The sequence below is a fragment of the Protopterus annectens genome, chromosome 5.part0 (genome assembly GCF_019279795.1).
Source record: "Protopterus annectens isolate FY-2018-M chromosome 5.part0, PAN1.0, whole genome shotgun sequence".
NCBI lineage: Eukaryota > Metazoa > Chordata > Ceratodontiformes > Protopteridae > Protopterus > Protopterus annectens.
In genome coordinates, this window is record NC_056735.1 from 695,177,869 (window position 1) to 695,201,879 (window position 24,011).

Consider the following 24,011-nt stretch of genomic DNA (forward strand, 5'->3'; position numbering starts at 1 on the left):
AGCCTAAAATGAAGGCTCAAAAATAGGAACAGATGCTCTTATTACAAAATTGCTTGAATAACAGGTTTTAGGTTATTGTGCATTTTCTGAAGCACAGGTGTGTTTCTTTTTGCGTGTGTGTGCACATGTGTGTGAGAGGGAGATTGATCAACCATTGGCAGCTGCACTTAAGAGGTATACATGCCTTTTACCCTCTTAGCTCAAGAAATCTGGGTAATGCCTTTAATGAAAGGGGAACAAAGTAAATGACCAAAAAGTGAAGTAAATATCTGGATATTTTTTGAAAATGTTATATTTGGACATAAAATACTTGATCCATCACCATTTACATATACTACAGCAAGTTTAAAACATTAGGCAGAGGAGCTATTTTACTTCAAAAATATATAAAATATAGTAATAAACAATAAATAAGTAAAACACAACAATTTTACAGACAGCCCATTCTCTAAGTGCAATAATGCCCTCCAGGGTGTGCTACTGTGTAAATAATGCCCTTCCAGGGGTGTAGAGGTCTTTCACCTGTGACATCAGGCCTCATAAAACCCTTGGGTGGGTTGTTATTAACACAGTAACACACATAGTGTTGGGCATTATTGTTTGCTTGGAGTGTTTTAAAGGAATGCCATCAAAGGCTTTTGAATGAATATTCTCACTGTGATTTTTTTCTATCTTGAATAGACCACTTTTAATTATGTCTTAGGTTTTAATCTTAGGGAATATAAAATAAAACAAAAAAAAAACTTTAGCACGTAACTTTCATTAAGGGCATTTAAAGGATCAGGTGAGGAACAGTGATATTAGAATACAGGGTTAGTTGAGAGCTATTTATACACTTGTCCTGTCAGCCTACAAATTAATAAACATGGTCCTTTGTGCAGAAACTAATTCTGTTTCTGGAAGTGTGAAAATCAATTTTGCATATCATTTCTTAAAGCATAAAATTAAATTCAGTCGAATGAACGATTCTAGACTGCTAAATAAAAGACTAATGTAGAAGCAATTAAACAAAAAATGACCTGTTTTACAAATGTTAATGTCTGAAAAGTAGATTGGCAATCAGGCATCTGAGTTTGATTTGAGCAGCAAATGTCAGTACAGACACAATCAGGGCATAGTCACAGAAAATGTTTTGCATATTTCTCTTTTTATGGGCCATGAGGGTGATAGATGCTATAGAATTAATTAGTCCGTTGCAGGTCCTGATAATATCTAGATGGGAAAGACATTTACAATATACATTGTTTGTCAATATTTTTCTTAGTTTATTACGTGTATTTCACTATGTATTATCAATGAAAAAGCTTATAAAAATATAAAAGAATAGAGCAACCTTTGTGTTACTTAATACCGTTTCTGTAAGAGAAACAAAGAATCTGCAAAACTGAGCTTTCTCTTCGATGATGTCTGTATGCATTGTATTCATTATAGAGCATTTGATGTTTTTATTTGAAAATACGCAAATAATTGTAAGTAATATATATTTTCCACCATGTGATGAAGGTATGATGGAAATAGCACTGGTTACACTAAAGCAGCATGGATGCCCCTTTTTACTATATATTTAGCAGCGAGCATGACTGACAGACCAGTGTTGCCATTTTCATGATATTGAATGATAATATGCAACTTGTAAATCTTGTCCATTTTTGGTTGCTGCATTCACTGGTAAATAAATCTTTAAGGCATTTTATATGTTATATTAGCTTCTGACAAAAATGTTCTTCAAATGCTGTCCTTGTTTATTCTTCACTTTTGCTATCTTTAATGCCTCACCATAATTAGAATGGCAGGCAATTTTTCTAGACACTTACACAGTCTCACATTTAGAAAGCTTAGTAGCAAAAGCAATCTTTGTTCTAGCTCAAACAATTCATCACAAAAATGAATTTTAAAAGGGCATTTCAGCTGTTGCTAAGTTTTTCAATAGGTTTCTCAAAATTCAGAAGATTTGTAATTTAGTATTGGGTCATAGCTTCTACTACAGTGATAACAATAGCTCATTTTCTGTACTGATGTTAAATAATATTTTTCCATGACTGGATGTTGGTATCTGCAGTCAACCAGTGTTTAATTCTTATTTTGTTTTTATTATCCTCACTTTCAAAGTTTCCTGATATCCAAAAAAGCCATCGATCATTTACTGCAAAGGACAAGGACTCTTAGGTTTATAGGTGTATACTAGTCTAATGACCTCTAGGGCCCTTATAAGCCTAACAATGCAACTCAAATGTGACCCACAAACTTGATTTATATAGGAGTGACTTACTGAATTCCTCTGTCCATCAGAGACATAGGTGCCAAACCAGGGGCGAATTTCCAATTACTCATCTATTGGTCAAAGTTGCACTTCGATAGGGATAGGGAGGAATAGGGTAACCACTTGTCCCTCTTTGCAGTCACTCTTTGGGCAGTTGTGTCCTGCAAAAATAAATGGCAAATGTCCCAAGATTTTAGGACAAAAAAAAAAACGGTTCATAAGTTTTCTTTAATAGTTGCTTATAAAAGTTATTTTGTATCTGAAACACCTAAATATTATATAAAATAGCATAAGTGACAAAAAAGCTACAAAAGCAAGCTTTTATTTTGGCAAAAAGGTGAAACTCTGTCCTTGGCACAGGCTGCAGTTATGTTTTTTCCTGCAAAACCTCAAGTTTCAACAAGAAATATCCCACTTTGGGCATTTGAAAGGGTGGTAACTCTAGGGAGGAACTCTGCTTTACATGAATGTGGAGCCTGTTCCAGATCTCTTCACTGTTAGTGAGCTACATTCATTTGGCAAGAGTACGGTGCTCGATTCCTTCATCCTCCATCTGCCTATTGTAAATCTTTTATCAAGACACTTAACTGGACAGTTCTCCTGGGCTGTCCTGACAATGGACCCTTGTGTCTGGTGGGCCTACCTGGTTAGCAGATTAGAAAAAAAAAGAATTCTTCTCACTGACAACTATGTGTTATTGTGTACAGCAAGTCAAATATATTGCTCTCACCCAAAACTAAGTGCTATCTTGTGGACAGAAAGTCAAAAATCTTCACTGGGTCAGCAACTACAGTATGAGATTAAGACATCACAGGGACAGCAACATGGACAGGATCAAAGTGCATTTTACAGGTTATAAAACATCAGAATCATGAAATACGTAGTTTAAGGAATATTGTAAAAATGTATACACCATCCAGTGACATATTTCTTTGCTTTCTCTCTCTAGTGGCCATACTACACATACTAAAACATCATGTGCAGTACATAGCAGTATGGGTCTGTTAGAAATTTCTTCCCCACCTCTTTGTGTTCTGACATGTATTGTGATGCCCACCACTGCTACCAATATGTGATGGGCACCGCTGCCACAAATATGTGAAGTCCCCAAGGAGCCTGAATCCTCAACACTGACACTGGAGAGGGACATGTGCTTCGAATACAAATGGATACACTCAGTATTTCCAGATGCAGACCTTCCTGCATCATGTACACTTTCCCTTAAGAGCACACAGGGAACACACTCAGCCAAGGGTTTGGATGTCTCTATAGCTGTCTCCTTCCAGATCCTCAGTAAAACTCCCTACTGGTACAGCTATAGGGTTAAGTCCTCAGCTGAGTGTTCAAGCGGAATCCTCCAGCACCCTTTTTGTGAACTCGGTGCTTCATTTCCCTGCCTCAAGTAGCTGACACATACACTCTTTAGGATTTAGTAGTTTACACACACACAAAACACACACACACACACACACACACACACACACACACACACACACACACACACACACACACACACACACACTCACACCTGGGAAAGGCTGGCACAGGTTATCCGCTCCACCAACTCTTGCCAGACTATAAGGTAGTTTCACAGCCACTAGTCAGTTACTATAAGGCTCTTAAAAGGGTATCCAATTATGCTGACTGAAGTTAATATTAATATTATATTAATACAAATGTTAGTAGCTGACCAAGACATCTAGGCCTTCTTGAGTGGCCCACACAACGTCACCAAATAATTATAAGCACTCTAAAAGGTTAGATACATTCTACAAGGACCAGCCACAATAAAAGTTTTAAATATATTTAATAATAAATAATAAAATAAAATGAAAATATTGAATACATATTTATAGTAAATCACAGAAAATATTGAAAACAACATTGATGGACATACTCATACAAATAAAGAAAAACAGTCTGTAAACTAAGCTTCACTATATTCCTGACTGAATCTAAAATAATTTACTGTTCCCTAATAACTTACTTGGGCAAGGCAAGATGAAATATGTGAGCAGTCTTTCTAGTCAGGCTTCCAAACAGAATACGCAATACTCTGAGATTTCTCATTGTAATATGTAAAGGATAATTTCCAAGAGGGATGGCAGAATGACCTGATCTGGTCACCTGAATATAAGTTCTCACAGTATCCCCTTTGAAGCTGAGATAGAAATTTAGCATAGATGGCTACAATACACATCTAAATGTTTATGGCAGTGCCTGGGGCTTCCCCTCTTTTTACTGAGCTAATGAACAAAGGCTTTTTTCCCAGATCTAGTATCTCCAGTCCTATTCAGCACCGTGGTGTGACATTTTAATGGTTTAACAGCTCATTTACATTTCCCTTACTTTTTTTTAAAGCAAGCTAGCTGGTTAACCATTGCTGTCCCATGTCTTCTATTAAAACATATACAGTTAATTCAGTTACAATAATACATGTACATTTATTTTTATTTCAGCAGGGTGTACTGTTGATACATTTTAACACAAGCAAACCTCACAAATACATTTTCAGAACAATCATCTGTACAAATCAGTTTGACATAGAAATGACGTTCCATTGTAATACATTTGTAACACAAGCATCTTGTATAAATCAGTTTTATATTCAAAGGACATATCATTCTTTACAAAACTCCTGCTGGCTATGCTGGGACTTGCCCATATCATCACATGTACATAAGGCATGCTGCTCAGATATGAATGTTACTGCTTTCCTGCTGCAAGATTTGACATCATACATGAAGGATCAGCCATAAAAGATGCTAATGTATATACTAATTTGGACCATAAGTATGCTAATGTGGCTGGACTCCAGTGTTGTCTATAAATCATCGTCTTTCGCAGAAGCACATCACTGACATATGATGTACAGGTCTTATGCTGATCATAGCTGATATACTGTATATGCCAGCTATATAAGTAAACTGAATACAAACACAAATCATGCACCATCACAACACAAAGGTGTGCTAGAAGTAATTCAAAGTCCTGTGAGGGGTGTAATTTTTTGGTTCTCATTTTGTACTGATATAGATTTGTGGCAATACCTGACATGATAGTACCCTTTGAGGTCACCTGAAGAGTGTGCTAAGGTGAGCAAACCAATGTTATTCCTCCTATACAGGCAGTTTGGAAATGGCTGTTGGGAACTTATGCAAGTCCACTCCTTAAGATGGATGCCTGGTATGAGCTGTTGGAACAGTCAGGGCATCTGTCATCTCCAGACATGTGTGATCCTTCGGTAGAAGATGTAGAGTTGAGGAAGGAACTCTGTGAATTGTATAATAAGTTTTTTCCATATCTAGCATTTGTCATATTACAGTTAATAACCTATTCTTCTGTTTTCCACATCTCTGTTCATAACAACAAATTTTCATTTGACAGATCACAGGATATTCCAGGTTTTCTGCTGTGGGTACTTGTCTGTATGATATGCATACTGTTACTAGCAGCTGTTGCTGAAGCACTGTGTTATTTTATGAGGTAAGCAATACAGTAGTGGCTTTAGGGGGTATGTCAGCCATCTGTTTCATTGTATATACCCATGTGCATGTAGCAGCTTCTGCCCTATTGTGCCTACAAGTGGTGATGCCGACTGCTGTTTACTCTATGAACATCATATCTTTCTTTTGCTTCACTGGGCATTCACATTGTAGTGCAGTACCACTTCGGGACTGTGGGCACAATCTCACACTTCTGCTTGCTTGCACTTACTTGTGGAAGTATAGCTTTGCACAATAATCTGCATCTTTGTAACACCTATATATGGTGGCTTCCAGCTCCCTTGTTTCTTTCAACATAGGGGTAGTGAGAGAAGAATGCTGCCAACTGCTGCAGGAAGTAGCAGAGGCTAATGAATCATCATGGCCAGTGCTGTACTATCTCTATACCTGTACTATCAGCGCACCTGCACTAGGTACTGTGTAACAGTAATGTGTGCTCCTCGGTAACAATGCCTTTCCAGTTTTGTCTGCCTTCTGTACATTGTTATGGCCGATCTGAGCCACAGACATGCCTGATAGCACCTACTGCCACACTGGCCAAGTTTGCAGCAGAGGGAGGTACATAGTATAGCTGTGTCTCACAGAAGGGGAAGTTCCTGCTCATCACATGGAGGTAGTCCACCCCAATCACCTGTTCCAACTCAGAGAAAACAACGGTATTGGCTGGAGGTAGTAGTTGACTAAGCATTGGTGAGCTGGATTGTCATACTTTAACTTCTACTATAGAAATCATCAAACTCTCTGAACTGGCTGGCCATGAAGCCAACAGCTTTGGCTGTGGACAAAGGATCTTGTCACTGTAAACCAGGAGTCCATTTTCTCATTCCCAGTAATGTAATTTTTACTGGTCAGTAGTTGATATACTGCCTTGATCCCTCCTGTCCAGCCATTTGTCTACCCTCTGTCTGTTTGTATGCATCCCTTGTCTAAGCACATCTGTCACTGTTTACCTGACCAGTGCCATGTATGATTTTGTGTCATTCCTTCCCCTTCCTTTTCTCCCATTCATACCTTTTATCCATACTCTCTTACCTTTTCTCTACATTTACATAAAATATATGCCCCCCTAAAAACAATACATAAATAAAAGAATAGAATGCACCCTACCTTCCCCATCCCTGCTTTAACTTATTGCATTCTTGCTGTGTGTGCCTCTACTTATTATTACATGTTTTTTATTTTATTGTACATCCCTTTCCACCTGCTTTGCTTATGAGGTATACCTACTGCCTCATCTACCTACTTAATGTGGAGCTTTCTGTTTTCTCATGCAACATACCCCTGTTTAGTTATTCATGTCTATTTTGCATTGAAGTGCACTTGCTCTTTGCAATTCAAGCCACTGCATCCTTGGAATGTGTGTTTATGAACCTAGCCTTGTAGTCCCCACATTTAAGTTTTATATTAGTGTAATGTAAACTGCCCATTTCATAAACTGAACTAATTGTTGCACATAGGTTCATAGATACATACATAAAAAAAAAAAACATATTATTCAGTTTTGAATTTTATGATTGTCAGTGTTATAGATGGTTTCATAAATCCATATCTTATGACTTCAATAGTTCTGACACAAATCAGTCAACTAGTTAAAAACTAAATTATTAATACATCAGTTCATGGATCAGCTTGGAAGTTTACTTGTATCTCATCTACCAAACTTTTAAGTTTCGAAAGAAAACTAACTTTTTGTACCAAACTACAGAAGATATTGATGAAACAATGCAAATTATACAATCACACTTCATTACTATTCACAAGTGAGCATTCTGATTGGACAACGGCCAAACCAGTGTGCTTACTGCAGATTGAGCATATACCAACAAAAAAAGTCTGGCTGCTGAACTACCATTAAACAGCTAGAATTTCTATTGATATATGCTGAGGGACAGAGCAAAATAATAGAAAATAATAGAAAAATCAGTACATTCTTCAAAACATAAGAATCAGAAACATTCCATTTGATTTTCCATGTGTTTCTGCACTGTCCTTCGGAAAATCTTGGCAGTTAAAGAAAAAAATAGAAGAATAATAACAGCTATGCCTATCCTGCATTGACTGTACTGATGTACTGTGCAACCAAGGAAATGTAAGTCTGAGATGCATGCTCTGCACATCAGTAAATGATGAAGAATACGGAGGAACACTGCAGTGCCATTATGCAGACATTATTTAGGAAAGGTAAGTGATTACTTTCTTAAATATGTCATTGTATAATAGCAATAACCCACTCCTTGCTGTGGGTATCACAGGATTTGTCCATGGTTGGCTTCATTTTATCAATTAGGCTTGTGACCAAATCATGTCAACCTTGTGTAAGTCCTATGACATCCTATAGACCAAGTCATAAGTCATTGATAAAATAGCACTCTACCTTATATTCTGCATACAGATTAGGATTATTTGAACTATGTCTGTGTCCTTGTTTTTACTGTAAATGTCAAATCTTTTTGTGTGCCTATGTGAATGTTTGTGCTTAGCTATCAGACTTTAGTTACAGCAATGGATATAAACCGGATAATATGAAATTATGTTAACACAAACAAATACTTACTGGGTATGGCTGGACAACAGTTAAAAGGATGGATTCTTTGCAGTTTCTGTGGAGAAAAACATATGAACATAAAAATTAAAATGGCTGTTGTACAATAGATTCATACTATTACATGTCAAAGATAGCAGTTGTGATGAGGTTTGTTTATTAATAACTGTTTAACAATAACAAGCTGTAGTTAGTTAACTAATGATTTTTTTCACTTGTTGTGCATTGCACATGTATCTCACTTCTCTAACCATTACCCTCAAACAGCACAAAGGAATACATAATCTTTAAGTCAAATCAAACCTGCATTTCATAAACCTTGTTACACAGATTTATCACATTGCAATGTCTTCACAAAATAATTTCACTGTGGTAATCCTTCAGGCTGCTGGAGAAAAAAAGTGTGCTAAACTGCAGACATGGTCAGAGAGAGCTTCAGGAGATTCAAATTCTATAAATTTAATTAAATAAAAAAAATCTGAGTAATCTAAAACTAACATGGAACTACATAATACAAATTCTGGCTGCAGCCCAAGTCTTGGATAATGGAATGCTCAGCATCTGGGATTTAAACATTGTAAGATGTGTAGTATTCTTATTTTCAGAGGACTCTGCCATAGTTTAGTCCAAATATATACTTGTTTGGGGACCTGGTGAACATTTTCATTTTATAACATTTCTATATGTATTGTTCTAAACTCATTCAAAATTATCTTTGATCATTATATCTGCAATCTGTAAAAAGATGCAGACTTGTGTGATTTCAGATAAAGTCTGAGGAGTACAGATGCAATAAAAGAAGGAGAAATTACATTCACTATGAAAGTATTTGAAGATACGTTAAGAGTTTTGTGACATATAACTATGAAAAATGAGTCACTTCATTTCAGGCAACTTTAAAATAAGAGAAAGTATTAAACGACGATAACATTTACACTGCCTTATATTTTTATTCTGTTCATAACTATACTCCTTGGAGATGTGCAAGATCTGAATAAAGCACTTTGGGTTTATCTGGTTCAGTGTATTTCCAGGTTGGAAATGAGTGCCTTACTGAAACACCACTTGTGATATGGTATTTTGATTCAAAATAATTAGCCTAGGTAAAAGGCAATGTGAAACTTACATATATTATATTTTATACGTTGCATATTTAATAGACTTGATAACTGATTCTACAGTCAATGAATGGCATATGAACACTTTACTTACCTGTATTATGGACCGACATCTACACTATAAGTAAGTACGTATTTGCGTTATAAGTGCAAAGGTATTCCTGGGAAGTCGTAAACTTACCTACAAGTGAAGCCTGTCTGCTAAAGTGATTAGGAATTAACCAAAGATCTCAGTGTGGAACAGTATCAGAGAAATTGTAGAAATATATTCCAAGTTAGTGTTTGTTTTGCATGGAGTTAACCAAAGATCTCAGTGTGGAAGTGTATCATAGAAATTGTAGAAATCTATTCCAAGTTAATGTTTGTTTTTGCATGGAGTTAACAACATATCCATATGTATGTGTCATTTTTATTGCATACAGGCAGTGTTTGAATGGTGGGTAGATATTTAAATATGAGTTACTGTGGTTTTAGTTCATATATAGCATATTAAAAACTATAATGAAAAAAAATGTCTTGCTTGTTTCAAAAATCATTCCAGAAGAAAACTTAAGTAAGATATTTTACCCCATGTCAAACAGAATGGTAATACATAAAGCATCTGTCAGGGTGGCAAATTTAACAAGTAGTTCTGTTGTTTCAGATTACCTAGCACTATGCTGCTTTAAAGTAGGACTAAATATTTGAATAGGATGCCAGGATAATTGTAAAGAATTGTCCAAGTTTGTAACCAAAAGCAGTAAATCATCAGCAAATAAAATTAGTTTATGCCACTGGTCAACATGTGGATTGGATTTTGCATCTTCTGTTAATAATTATTTTGTTGATGGTTTTAAGTGTCAGTATGAAATATAGGGGAGTCCAAATGGCATCTCTTTATAGCTTCTTATCCAAATTCTTTTAGTGCTCTGTCACATGTATCATTCAGGCCTTCTATTTCTTACCCATCATCGTTATTAACTCACTTATAGCTTTTTACATGGGCAGCATAGAGTATGGACTATCATTAAAAAGTGACTGGCTGGGCCACTTCTTTTTTCCCTGATACTTTGATGCTTCCAGAGTACTTGGCATACAATGAATCATTGCATCAGTGCCCCCAAACAGTACATGTCAGTCCTTGTAGAAGACCTGGTATGCAATGAATCAGTGTCCACAAACTAGCCAAGCAAGTGTGTACAGAGAACTTGGCATGCAATGCATTAATGCACACATACTGCCCATGCTCTTGCGTGCAAAGGACCTAGCATGCACACATTGCTCATGCTAGTGCATGCATTTGCATTCTGGGATGTTGGAGTAATTAGTCTTCAAAGGTGGTGTTGTAGTTCACCTTTCATTCTTCACCAGGGAGTGAGCAAGCAATCATGGAATTGCCCTCCCCACCTCCTAGTGGAAAAATGAAGGAAAGAAGGATAGAAGGAAGTAAGGTTATTATTTATCTATTTGTCTTTATTGACCAGAAAAGTCAGACTGAAAAAAAAAAAAGGACATATTGGAAAGGGTCTTTTTAGTGTTAGCCTACATTGTCTTTTCTGTATAGAACCACATTGCCATGATTGGATCATTGAAGGCAGAAACAGTTAAATTTAAAGGGCTGGGGTAATATGACTTCATACAGCACCATGAGGTATAGTGTGATGAATACTTTCCAGGTTTTAAAATGGCTGTTGAGGCACCTATTCTTAGCGAGGCCGAAAAGCTCTTTAGCTATTAAACTGCATTACAAGTGGCCATAACTAACTGCTATGCCTGAATTGACAGGAATAACAGGCATAAAATGGTGTCATTATGGGGCCTATTTCAGAAACTCTGGCAATGAAGGATGCCAGTGACTTAGGACACTGGAACGTGGTCATTCAAGTTACAGAAATGTGTGGTCAGCCAACATTGTGAGCTGTGATCTAGAATAAGCTGCTGATGATGAATGAATGGGGCTCCCTCTAGGTGTGATTCCTTAAGGCAGTAGACTAACAGGTGCAAATGATCACTGTCACTGTACCAAAACCTACATCAGCTGTAAGTTTAGAAGCCATGCTGTATAGTTATAAGTCCTCTTCCACTGTATAGATCTGCAGTGGGTTTGTTTCAAAGAAATAAGCAATGGACAACTATCTGAAAAGTAACACATCTCACCTTACTGCCACCTAATGTCACCATATTATCAAGCTGCCAGGACAGTAGGTAGTGCAGAGTAGTTGTGCTGTCATGGTGAACCTGTCTGAACTGCTTAATTAATTATTCATGATCATCCACTTTGGTGCCCAGTATGAGGACTGCTGCTTCTAAATCAGCACTTGAAAAGCAGATTGGCACCAACTTCATCCAAATCACACTATGACTGGCCCACTGAAAAGGTTATGATTAGCAGTTAAGGTGTTTAGATGTAATTTGGAGAGCAGCATATCATTGATGTGGTTTGGGAAGTACAACATCCCAGGCTTTATTCTACATGAACTACAGAACAAACTGGCACCCCACCTAAGTACCATTTTCAATCATAGCCTCACCTCAGGCTATGTGCCCACTGAATGGTGCACAGCAACAGTTATCCCACTCCACAAAGTGGGAGCCACCACGGAATCCAGAAACTACTGCCCCATTAGCCTAATGAGCCTGGTCTGCAAGGCTATGGACCGTATCATCATGGAACTTATAAACAATGACATTGGTAATCTCCAAACTCAGGACCCCACCCAGTTTGGGTTTGTAAAAGGCAGATCATGTCTCCTAAACCCGATAGACTTCTTTGAAGCTGTCACCAAAGCCATAGATGAGGGTAAGGTGGTTCACACAGGCTATATAGATCTCGCCAAGGCTTTCAACACCATCTTCCACTCTGGAATTATATATAAACTCACTAAAGTACGTATAAATCCCTGTGTCACAAGATGGGCTGCCAACTGGCTCACTGACAAAACCCACACTGTGAAAGTAGCAGACTCCAAATCCAACTTCAGACCAGTGATAAGTGGAGTACCACAGGGTTCAGTCCTGGGTCCTCTCCTGTTTGGTATCTACTTCTCTGAAGTACAGGCTAACACAGAAGGCCTTTGGCTAATGAAGTTCGCAGATGACTGCAAACTAAGAGCGATAATCAAAACTCCAAAAGATGTGGACATCCTACAAAAGGGCCTTGCTGAGACAGATGCCTAGTGTCAAAGCCATGGCCTCAAGCTCAATACCAAAAAGTGCATTCTCATCCCTTTTGGTAAAAATTCTGTACCCATGAAGTACCACATAGGCGATAGTCTACTTAACACTGAAAGTGTGATAAGAGACCTTGGGACACAGGTGGACAGTAGTCTCTCCTTTGATAATCACATTGCCACAGTAGTCAGGAAATCCTTCTACATGGCACACCTCATCACAAAAGGTTTCTCATCCAGGAAAAAAGAGGTCATTGTTCCCCTCTACTCGTCACTAATTAGACCCATTATAGAGTACAATGCCCCTTTTGGTATGTACCTCACAAGACATCTACAACAACTGGAAAGGCCGCAGAAATACCTCACAAAGAGGATTACTGGCCTCAAACAGAAGCCCTACGCAGACAGTCTGAAAAAACTCCAGCTTTACTCTGTCGCATATCGCCTACTCAGAGGTGATCTCTGCCTAACATACAAAGCTATGTCAAACCCAGTGCTTTTAGACATGCTCCACTTAAAGCAATCACAATCCCTCCGAGCTACACACTCTAGGAACCTAAACCTTGTCACCACAATAAACGGAACATGATGGAGGGATAGATTCCTGTCCCAGAGACTTCTCATACTCTGGAACAAACTACCTATCTATATCAAACAAACCTCCTCATTAGCACTCTTCAAGAAAAATCTTGATGATTGGATGGGAGATAGGAAATTCACCAAGGGGATCACGTCTGTGGCTCTGCTTGACAGTGGCACAGGAAAATAATTTTCTTGGGTGGCGAAAGCCAGGGTACATTTTGGCTAGGCTTATATAGACCCTAGGGCCAATAGCCTAGTACCTACCTATGAACCTATGAGTTCTTTGACATACATGATTGAATAATTACTAACAATAATAATAATAATAATAATAATAATAATAATAATAATAATAATAATAATACTTCTTTCAGAACAGTGGTGAGTTTTTTTGCCAAAAATCTGTGTTTTTCAATTTACTTTGTCAATTATATAGTAATGTAAACCACCAAGAGGAAACTCACAAACACCTTAAAATCCAACAATGAATATGAGCAGAGAAAACAAGCAAAATCCATTTTATTAACAAAATAGTGAATGCTTTCACCTTGTACAATTCCAAAACTTCATCAGACCCAGGGTTTGATGAAGTTTTGGAATTGTACAAGGCAAAAGTGTTCATTATTTTGTTAATAAAATGTATTTTGCCTGTTTTCTCTGCTCATATTCATTGTTCATTGGCTATTATATAGTAATTACATTTTTTATTTAATTCTTTTAGCTAGCTCAGGAGACAATGGGTAAAATTGCAGTTTAGGTTTCTAGAGCAATAGATGTGCTTCATTAGTTGCTGGATTTTGTCTCCAGAACCTTCACACTTTGTAAACAGGCAACTCTGCTCATAAACAAGATATAGATAGTGTTGAAAGCCATATACATGAGACAAATTATGTTGCATTTATTGTAGTGAGAATATGACTTACATTCAAGCCTAACAAGAGTAGACATTCAGAGGTATTCCAGTGCATGGATGAGATTTCTGTCTTTCTGTTCTTGTAATTCATGTGTTATATGAAACATAAATAGTCTTGTGGATGATGTGGATAATTTCCATATGTAGGGGATATAAGGAATAAGCCCTCTAAGATTCAATGGACAGCTTCCAAAGTACCTTGCATGACAAGGCTTTCCAAAAGGCTTTTTCTTAATATTAAAAGTCTGCTATCACATTAACTTTTGCAAATTGTGAAACCTTGATGTAAACATTCTGGACTAAGGTATTACATAGTATTGGTATAACAGAAACACAGCCACTACCATTTAAATTGACATATAAAGTAATTTCGTAGAAACCTGCCCTGAGCTGTTGCATGGTGTGACATTATGAATAATAAAGCAATTTCAAGAATATATTGTGTCTCTACAGCTTGATGGCTGACTTAAATAGTTTTCTAGTGAGGTGTTGCAAAGAATAGCACTGGAAAACCTCATGGCTCATTAATAGAGTCTGTACTTTCGGATTACATAATGTAATTTTTGTATAAAATTACTGAGGTGTGTGCATCATATAAGAGCTGCTGCAGAAACATTTCATTGTGTTAATGGATTTCTTTTGTTAAACACTTTCATTTCTTAAGGAGACCAACTTCTATGATAACTGATTTGGGGCAAAAGCAGCCATAAGGATGGTAAATCCCACAATTCTTAATGCACTTCATTGACTCTCACTTTAAATTGTGCAGCCATAACAGATTACATTATATTTACATTATACCCTACTCTCAGTGATCTACAACTCTATATTGATATTACAGATAACTGTACTATGTGTTGCTTTAAGATAAAACATGGAATGCGTTAATTCCAAAATTTCCATTCAGATTAGTTGATATCCACTATCAACTCATGCAGGTTAGCCAATCTTCAAACACACACACACACACACACACACACACACACACACACACACACACACACACACACACACACACACACACACACACACACACACACACACACACACACACACACACACACACACACACACACACACACACACACACACACACACACACACACACACACACACACCTCTAAATCATCTGCTGTGGCACTGTTAGAATCATAGAAGAGAAAGAATAATGCTAGCTCCCATTTTGTACTTGAATGGCAATGAAACAGCAAAAGCTCTGGCCCAAAGGGTGTAGAGTTTTCCCCTAACCTTAGGTAATATGATTGATATATATATATATATATATATATATATATATATATATATATATATCTATATATCTATATAGAGAGAGAGAGAGCAATATATATGAAGTATAATGTTTATTGATGTTAATTTAATACAGTTTGATTAGTTCTGTATAAATATAAATTTGCCTATGTCCAAGTGATAATTCAATAAAGGTGTTTTTAAAAAAAAGCCTTATCATTTCAGTTCTGATCCCCACCGCCAAGCATGGTGATTAAGGTAAGATCATAAATACAAGAACAAAAGAAAATACATGGCTTTTTATGTATATGTGTGTGTGTTTGTAATTTGACCATAATCACCATGTTGAGAGTTTCCAAAGCCAAAAGGAAAGTTCACCACTGACCTGTCCAGAAGCTCTCGTTGGTTGAGTGTCAATGACACTAGAACAGTATGCTGGAATTCTTCAGTTTGATTCCGAAAAGATAGCTAATATTATCCTATCACTGTCTTACATTTTGGAAATGTCAGCTGTGCTGCAGATACCTTTCAGCCAAGGCTGAAACCAGTTACTTAGGCCTTCAATAATGGGTGTATTATTGGATTATTATGGATAATTTCACCTAGACCACTTAAAGAAAACTATAGGCAGAAAAGCAGGTCTGACTTATACTGGATAATATACTCTTGTAATGCTGGTTCTTTAAGTTGAAATTTAACTAGTACATTAATACTGCCACATATATTGCATTCCTTTCAAACACAATATATATGCAAACTACTTTATCATGGCTTCATTTTTTGACACTATGAACTTTGCATCTCTTGTTGGTTATTCAGGGTATTCTGCTATCAGCTGCTGTCGGGAAATGTGGTTTAGCTACAGGCATAATATATTTGCTATGACACCTCACCACTAGAAACAGTAATCAAGGAGCCTCAGTCCACACCCCTACCACCAGTCGGGGACGTACATTGGGAGGATGACAAGTACACACACACAGTATTTCAGGATGCAGCTCTCTGCATCAAGTGCAATTTTCCCTTAAGAGCACACAGAAACCACAGCCACTTGGAAGCTGGTTTCTCCCTCTTTCTCTACAACCCCAATAAGACTCCCCACTGGCACAGCTATAGAGTTCAGATCTCAGCTAAGTGACCAAGCCAAGACCACCAGAACCCTCTCTGTCCAAACAGTGCTTTGTGTCCCTGTGCATACACTCTTTGAGATTTGATTTATACAAAAAACTCACACACACACACACACACACACACACACACACACACACACACACACACACACACACACACACACACACACACACACACACACACACACACAGACACACACACCTGGAAATGCTGGTACAGGTTTACTAGCTATGGTCCCTTCTGCCCAGACTATAAGGTAGTTTTTGCTGCCACCAGCCACTCCATATCAGCTACTTTAAGGCTCTTAACAAAAGGTGTCCAGTCATACTGTGTAATGTTACTATTAATGGTAGTTTGACCAAGAGCAATGCTATTAGGAGTGGCCCACAGTGTTACCAAATATGCAAATTTTCTCAGAACTTAAATACGTCTCACAAATACAATGAAAGGTTTAAATATATTTAATTAATAAATAATAAAAGAACAAGAAAATACCCAGTATATAATCACAGTAACATAAAAGTTCAAAACCACAGGAAATAATTAAAACAACATTGCAGGACAGTCTCAAATTAATAGAGAAGAAACATCTAAATAAAGCTCAGCTATATTTCTGACTGTATCTAAGAAAAATATAGTGTTCCCTAGACTTACTTTCAGATCAAGGCAGATGTGTGGTGAATGGATCCTCTTGTCAGGTCAGAGACAAAATCCAGAATGCTATCTCTCTCTCAGAGACTTCCCAAATTAATATCCCAAATATTGCTGCAGGGATGCTTGCCGAATTACATCATTTCTTGTCATCTGACTTCAGTTCCTAGGCTCAAAACAACCAATGATGCCAGTTGGTAGCATTTAGCATCTACCTGTAAAATACACAAACGAGGGCTTTTCTTAGATTTAAGGCAGGTCCTGGAAGTAATAAAACAATAAACACTTCCAAGACAATACAGAAAACTTCTAGTTCTAGACATTGTGTCTGTTACTGCACTGAAATTGAAAGAAAACATCATTTTATTATGTGGTCATAAAGTAATTTAAATTGTAAGCTATTTTTCTGAAATTAACCTCCTGTGTTCCAGTTTCCATTGTTAAACTATATACATCTAAACAGTTACAATAGTGTGTATATATTTGTCACATTCCACTTTAATAAAGCAACCAAACACCAAAATACTTTTGCCGACCTTTATTGCTTGAACATAATAATAAATGCATCAACTTTATTAAACATAACTTCATTTCAGTGGAAAGTGAAAACATTAATTGATCATCCATAAGGACAGTGTACCACCACTCACTCTTGAGAATAAGCAGTGTCTCCCATTTGCACGCTGTTCCTCACACTTTCAAGGCAGCGTTCCACTGCTCACCTTCAACCCAACACCTCCTTTCCAAACCAAACCACCAATCCAAACAGCATCCACTGACACTCTTCTACCACTCCAAAATCCTTCCACAAATTATCCACCAGAGGAGGAACAGAAGAGGGGCAATCCTGTCTCTCTTCTCTGCCCAGCAGCCTAACAGACGATTCCCCCTCACTTCTTCCAGTCACTAACCAAAACCTCCTAATAACAACCCCAGATTTAAGTTAAATAAGTAAAGCCCAAAATCACTAAGATGAACCCCATCTGCCCTGAACCACATAGGATCCCTATCAGCAAACTCATTGTGCCATATAGTACTTAACCCCCATCCCCCAACTGCTTTGACAGCATAAAGTTGACAAACTTCCAACTCTCAACAGCAGAAACATTTTTCTAGCATCCCTCCACACTAACCAAGGAATAATCTCTGACCACACTAGACATAGTGATGGATAAAGCTTTCTTAATGCCAAAACGTCTTCACATAGTTGATATACTAACTGCCTCTTTGGTGGCATGCTCAAATCATTACCTGCTAAGTGCACAAACAAAATTCAAGGCATTCCCAGTTGACACTGCAACATCGTAAATCTCTGTAGCAACTGGTTCCACTTCAGCCCTCTAATGCCATGCCAGATGACAATCCAGCTGAATCAATGTAACTCCAAATCAGTGCCATTATACCTAACTGCAGCCTGCCTTGCTGCCCAATACACGTAAGAGTGGCCCAAGATGACAATCCTTCACCCTAAAAAACAAATATTAACAATGGAATAAGAAACAGCCACCCTCATCTAATATAAGCCAAAAAAGCCTTGGAAGACCACCACTCCACCCATTTTATTGACCTCAGTTGAGTACCCCCCTTTGCCAGATCTGATGCCCTATCCATACAGAAAGAATGAGTAGAAAAGTTATCTCCCTGCAGGCCCATACTACAAAAGGCCCTATGCATGACTAAATTCAACTGCTCCATAGTTAATGCCCTACCTCCTACAGACCTGAAAACTAAGTCATGTGATCTACCTTCTTGAACCACATGCAATCTCCTTCCCCATGCCACCAGGCACACAATTCACACGTCTTCCTCCAGAACTATTGCTGCCCCTTTCCCTGCTTGATCAGTCTTGGATGGCCTTAACCTAATATGAACTGCCCCTGCCACCATCATAACATCATCCTATACCAATGACCCCAACAACTCTGGCACTCGAAAAGCTCCAAAGTACATTCATACACTCAGCATTCCCCACACTACATAGTCTTCCGAATCACCAAAAATCCTACCCAAACCCTACAACAACACCTTTAAAATTCCCCTCATCAATGGCCACCATCTATCCCTGTTCAGGCCGCCCTCCTTGCCCCAACCTTTCAACACTCAACCAGTTGTCCAGGATTTAGTAAAATCCTCCAGTCTTGCCATCTGGGCAAACATCCCAATTGCTGCCAAAACCACTCTCACTGACCTCAAGGCCCTGCCCTGTGCCCTCTTCACCACTAAATCTCGCAACAGCAACTCTTCCAAACACACACATTCCTCCTCTAGTAGCTGACTAACAAAAATGTCAAAATCATGTAATGCCCTACTGTAAGCCTTCCTGGTGGACATCGCCCAGGACTGCTGAACCAATCTGCCAATCACTACTGCCCAATCTACCAAACCTCATCTGGTACCACCATGAGATCCCCTGCTGCCATCTGAGTAACTTGCAGAATCCTGGAAAATTGAAAATGAGACAGGCTGTCAGAAATCTCTTTCTTTACCCCCAGGACATGTATCCCTGTAAAAGAAAAATTAATCAACAAGCTCTGCAGAACTCATTTACGCAATATCCTCAACAAACATTCTGATTTAGCTGTCTTAGCTTGTAAAACTCTGACAACTGCAATATTGTCCAGTTGAACACAACTTCCTCCCCCTCAAATGATCCTGCCACACCAATTACATTGCCCAGATTGGCATCAATTCAAAAAAGCGACATCATACTTCCATTCCTGTGGCCACTAAGGTGGCCATGGCACTGCAAACCATTGCCCTGCAAACAATGCTCCCATACCCAGATGCTCGGCTGCATCTGTAAACAGCTGTAACTCATTCTGACTTACCCAATCTGTCTGCCATAATGTGACTCCATTAAACTGCTTTAAAACTGTAGCCACAAGGTTATGTCCTCACATGTTAACTTGCTAACACTCACGCAATGGTGCTTAGCATTACACCCTTTCAAAAGAAATGCCACCAATCTGCAAAATATCCAGCCCGGATGCACTGTCCTACAGGCAAAGTTCAACAACCACAACAGCTCCATAACATCCCTCATTCAAACCTTATCCCTAGACTTCATCCATACTATTTTCTCTTGTAGTCTAGTTACTTTCTCTCTCAGAAAGTGAAATAATCCTAGATCCGCATCCACACTCAACCCCAAAAAGTCTAATACCTTTGCTGGCCCTCCAATTTATGAGTAGCCAATGGTACTCCCCACTCCTCCCCAAAAACTCACCCATCGCCACAACGGCTCCTTCTTTGCCTTCACCCACTAGTAAGAATTCATCTAAGTAATGTGCTGCTCTCTATTTCTCCACCCGCTGTTGCGCTATCCAATGGAAGGCCATACTAAACTTCTCAAAAGTGGAACTGGCCACTGCACATCCCATCGGCATAGCTGTGTCAAAATGAAACTTATCTCCAACTACCATGTCTAACAATGGCCAATCTTCCTCCCGCATTGGTAAAAGGCAAAAGACAGACTCAGTGTCCACCTTCACTAGCCAGGGGTCCTCAAAATTCCTAATGATGTAGACTGCATCATCCAAAGGTACATAAGTCACCCTCTCCTCCTCCCTTGGGATAAATTCATTGACAGACTTCCCTTCTGGGTAAGATAAATGGTGTATCAAATGGAACTCACCTCATCTCTTTTTGGGAACCAAACCCAAGGGTGACACCTTGCATTGGGTAAATGGAGGACTATCAAACAGGCCTAGCAACCTGCCCACCTGATATTCCTTCTCAACCAAAGCCCCCAAAATGTCTTCCTCCCCTACACTGACTTCAAATTCTTTTCCACCTTACCTTCCCCCACCAAGCTTGACTTGATCAAAAATCTCCTTGTAAAACCCTCAATCAGTTCCTGGGTCACTGCTGGCTGTGGATACTGCAACAGTAGATACCACAGGACATTCACTTTAATAGGTGAATGAGTCCTCCGGGTGTCCCCTTGTCCCACTAAAGGACCCTCCCCTTTGGCCATGAAAATTGGCCTTGCCCTGTAACCCTTGCAACCCCCCAGAAGGTCCACCTAATCCTCTCTGACTGGGGAAGGATGATGTCTGACCCCCAAACTGACTGCCACCCCTACTACAGTGCACCAGTGAGTGCCCACCCATACACTTTGAACAAGCATGGGAGAATCTGCACGCTGTCCAAGCACATCTTCATGCATTGAAAGCCCAATGTACTCTGACACCCCCCTCTTTTAACTTATTACTTCTATTGCCCCCAGCAAAACTGTCCATCATGGTGGACAGCCAGATGTCAGGGTGTCTTACATCCCAGTGCATGGACCTATGGACTGCTTTCCTCTTGCTGAATTTCTGATCATACCAAAGCCAGGCGTTGCCTGGCCGTAACCTTTGCACCTCCTGTATTGTCATAAAATAAGCCAAACGTGGAAGGGCCAAAGTACTATATTTTTCCAACTATACTGTCATGTAATATACAAACCCCAAAACACAATTCTGTCATGTTCTCTGCCAAAGCTTCCCCACTCACCTGTGATCTAGGGTAGCCAAGGCTGCCAACAGGACTTTCCCATTCACATTCTCAGCTTCCAGCAGGTGTCATCTGCATCAACTAACTCCAAAATGTCCACATTTATTTATTTATTGCATTTGTTGACCGGGAAAGTCCACTGGGCCAAGAAGAGCCCATTTTCAGTGGAGGCTCCACAGAATTATATAATTACAATTTAATAGTAATACATACATAAGTAAAAAAAAACAATCTTGATACATAGAATGAGTAGAAGATAATTTGAAAAGAAAAAATAGGACATTGTCTTTGCTATAATTACATTATCATAAAAAGAATTTGAGTAAAAAAGGACATAGTAATTGCATTAATTACATACAAAAGATTCCTACTATTTGTGATAGTTAAACTGTGTAAAGTTTGGGAAGGAAGTTATGTGCTGGAAAATTATGGTGGAGTACACACATAAAAATCCTTAGTGAATTGCAACAGTTAAACTGTGAATATAGTAAGAGAAGCACATACTCATCCTTCCAGATCTTCTTCACCGTACGAGGTATCTGAGTCAAGAGGGCTGCTGCACCCTCCTGTCCCAGTGCCTGTGTAGCCAATCAATCCCCTGGTCATGTTCCAAAGTCTGACCATACCTCCTCTAAATAAGGGTCGGTGTGTTCCTCTAGAAATTAAAGACTACTATCCATGCTAAAATCCTGACCCACTTAGGCCTGAGGACCCCCACTGCCACCCCTGGAATCCTGTGCAAACATAGGCAGTCTACTAACCCTGTCCCGCAAACTCTGGCCCCCACTCTCTGCTATCTCTACTTCTGTCTCTCCCCCCAACTGGGACTGCATTGCCATTACCTGTCAGAAGAGCAAGCGTAGACACCTCTGTCTTGACCTCTGCTGTCCTCTCCACAGCTGGCAGTGCCTAGCGTGCTCTCTTGCCTCTGTTTGCTTGTTTACGCTTTCCCATCTGTCAATTCCTCCGAGTGTTGGAGCCCTGTGTGTTGGTCGTCATGGTGTCAACATCATTTGGTATCTTCCGGAACAGGTCCTCTGCTTGGGTGACTATGCTCTCCCACCTCTGCTGCAACATCTGGATATCTGCCATGGTGCTCGTGACCCTAAAATGAAGGAAAAAAAAAAAAAAGAAAAGAGGAGGCACCCTGACAGAAACCTATGCTGAAGCACCCTTCCTTAATCCTCCTCAGCACTGTGGCCTCCAGTCCTATTAGTAGCTCCCCTTGGTCACTATCCCTCCCTTCCAATGCGATTACAGCATCTCCAACCCAACCAACCAGGTCTGCCAAGCTTAGGCTAGCAGCCGAACTGTTCCTTTCCTCTTTCCCTTTTTATTTTTATTTTATTTTTTATTACTATTAGCACTTTGTCTCCCTCACAGGAGGCATCCCTCCAGCAGAAATGAACATCAACTACAGCCCATGTGTTAGTTTATTATCTTTTATTATATTTTTTTCCTGTGGTCTGACCGAGATGATGCAGGGACTACATTACACTACATGTGCATTCACCCATAGGAGATGTAGGCCACCTCTGCTACAACATATCTGCCATGGTGCTCTTGACCCTTAAATGAAGGTAAAAAAAAAAAAAGAAAAGGGGAGGCACCCTGACAAAAACCTATGCTGAAGCACTCTGCATTAATTCCCCTCAGCACTGTGGCCTCCGGTCCTATTAGTAGCTCCCCTTGGTCACTATCCCTCCCTTCCAATGTGATTACGGCACGTGAGTTTCCCTTTTTTTGTTACAGAGATACAACCAGTAGACCATGCCCCTACTAAATTAAAATGATTCTAGTCCCAAAACTGGACCACAACCTTATCAGACAAGCTGCACACATAAACACATACAGCCAACAGATTTTGATACCCCCCAAAAACAACACTACCAAATCTCAAACCCAAAACTACTGCAACTGCAGTCTGAGCACCACACCACTAGACCCAACGACACTAAGCAAATAACGAAGAGCTACCTGCTGTTGCCATCCGTTGCCCTCAAGAGGGCTATTACATACTCATATATCCATCCCTCCAGCCTAGTGCCCTAACCTATGGCATACACATGGTCAATGACTCCTCTGCAGTGATCTTGTTTTTAATCCACTACGCATAGCTAAGATTCTTCCTAATGTGAGCAGCAAACTCCATACATTGGGTTTATGAGGTAACATTTCAACCATTATGCCAGTCCTCAACCCTACTTGCAAGCATGTAAACTTGCCACAATTATTCATGTCCATGCCCGGCACTAGACAACAGCCTCAGTTGCCCCTGCTATGTTTCCTGTTTCCTCCCTTTTTATTTATTTTTTTTGTTTCCCCTGTTAGAAGCACCCAATTGGTTTGCACCGGAGGCACTCCTCCAACACAACCAACCAGGTCCGCCAAGCTTATGCTAGCAGCTGAACCAT

The 24,011-nt window shown here is 39.2% G+C and overlaps 1 protein-coding gene across 3 annotated transcripts in view; it reads right to left on the bottom strand.

Annotated features, from left to right (window-relative positions):
• FRMPD4 (FERM and PDZ domain containing 4) overlaps window positions 1–24,011 on the bottom strand; it is a 1,947,279-nt gene that overhangs the window by 685,866 nt on the left and 1,237,402 nt on the right. For all 3 annotated transcript variants that reach the window (XM_044072543.1, XM_044072542.1, XM_044072544.1), the window contains exon 5: window positions 8,321–8,366. In XM_044072543.1, coding sequence (XP_043928478.1) covers window positions 8,321–8,366 — 46 coding nt within the window. The remainder of the gene's footprint in view (window positions 1–8,320; window positions 8,367–24,011) is intronic.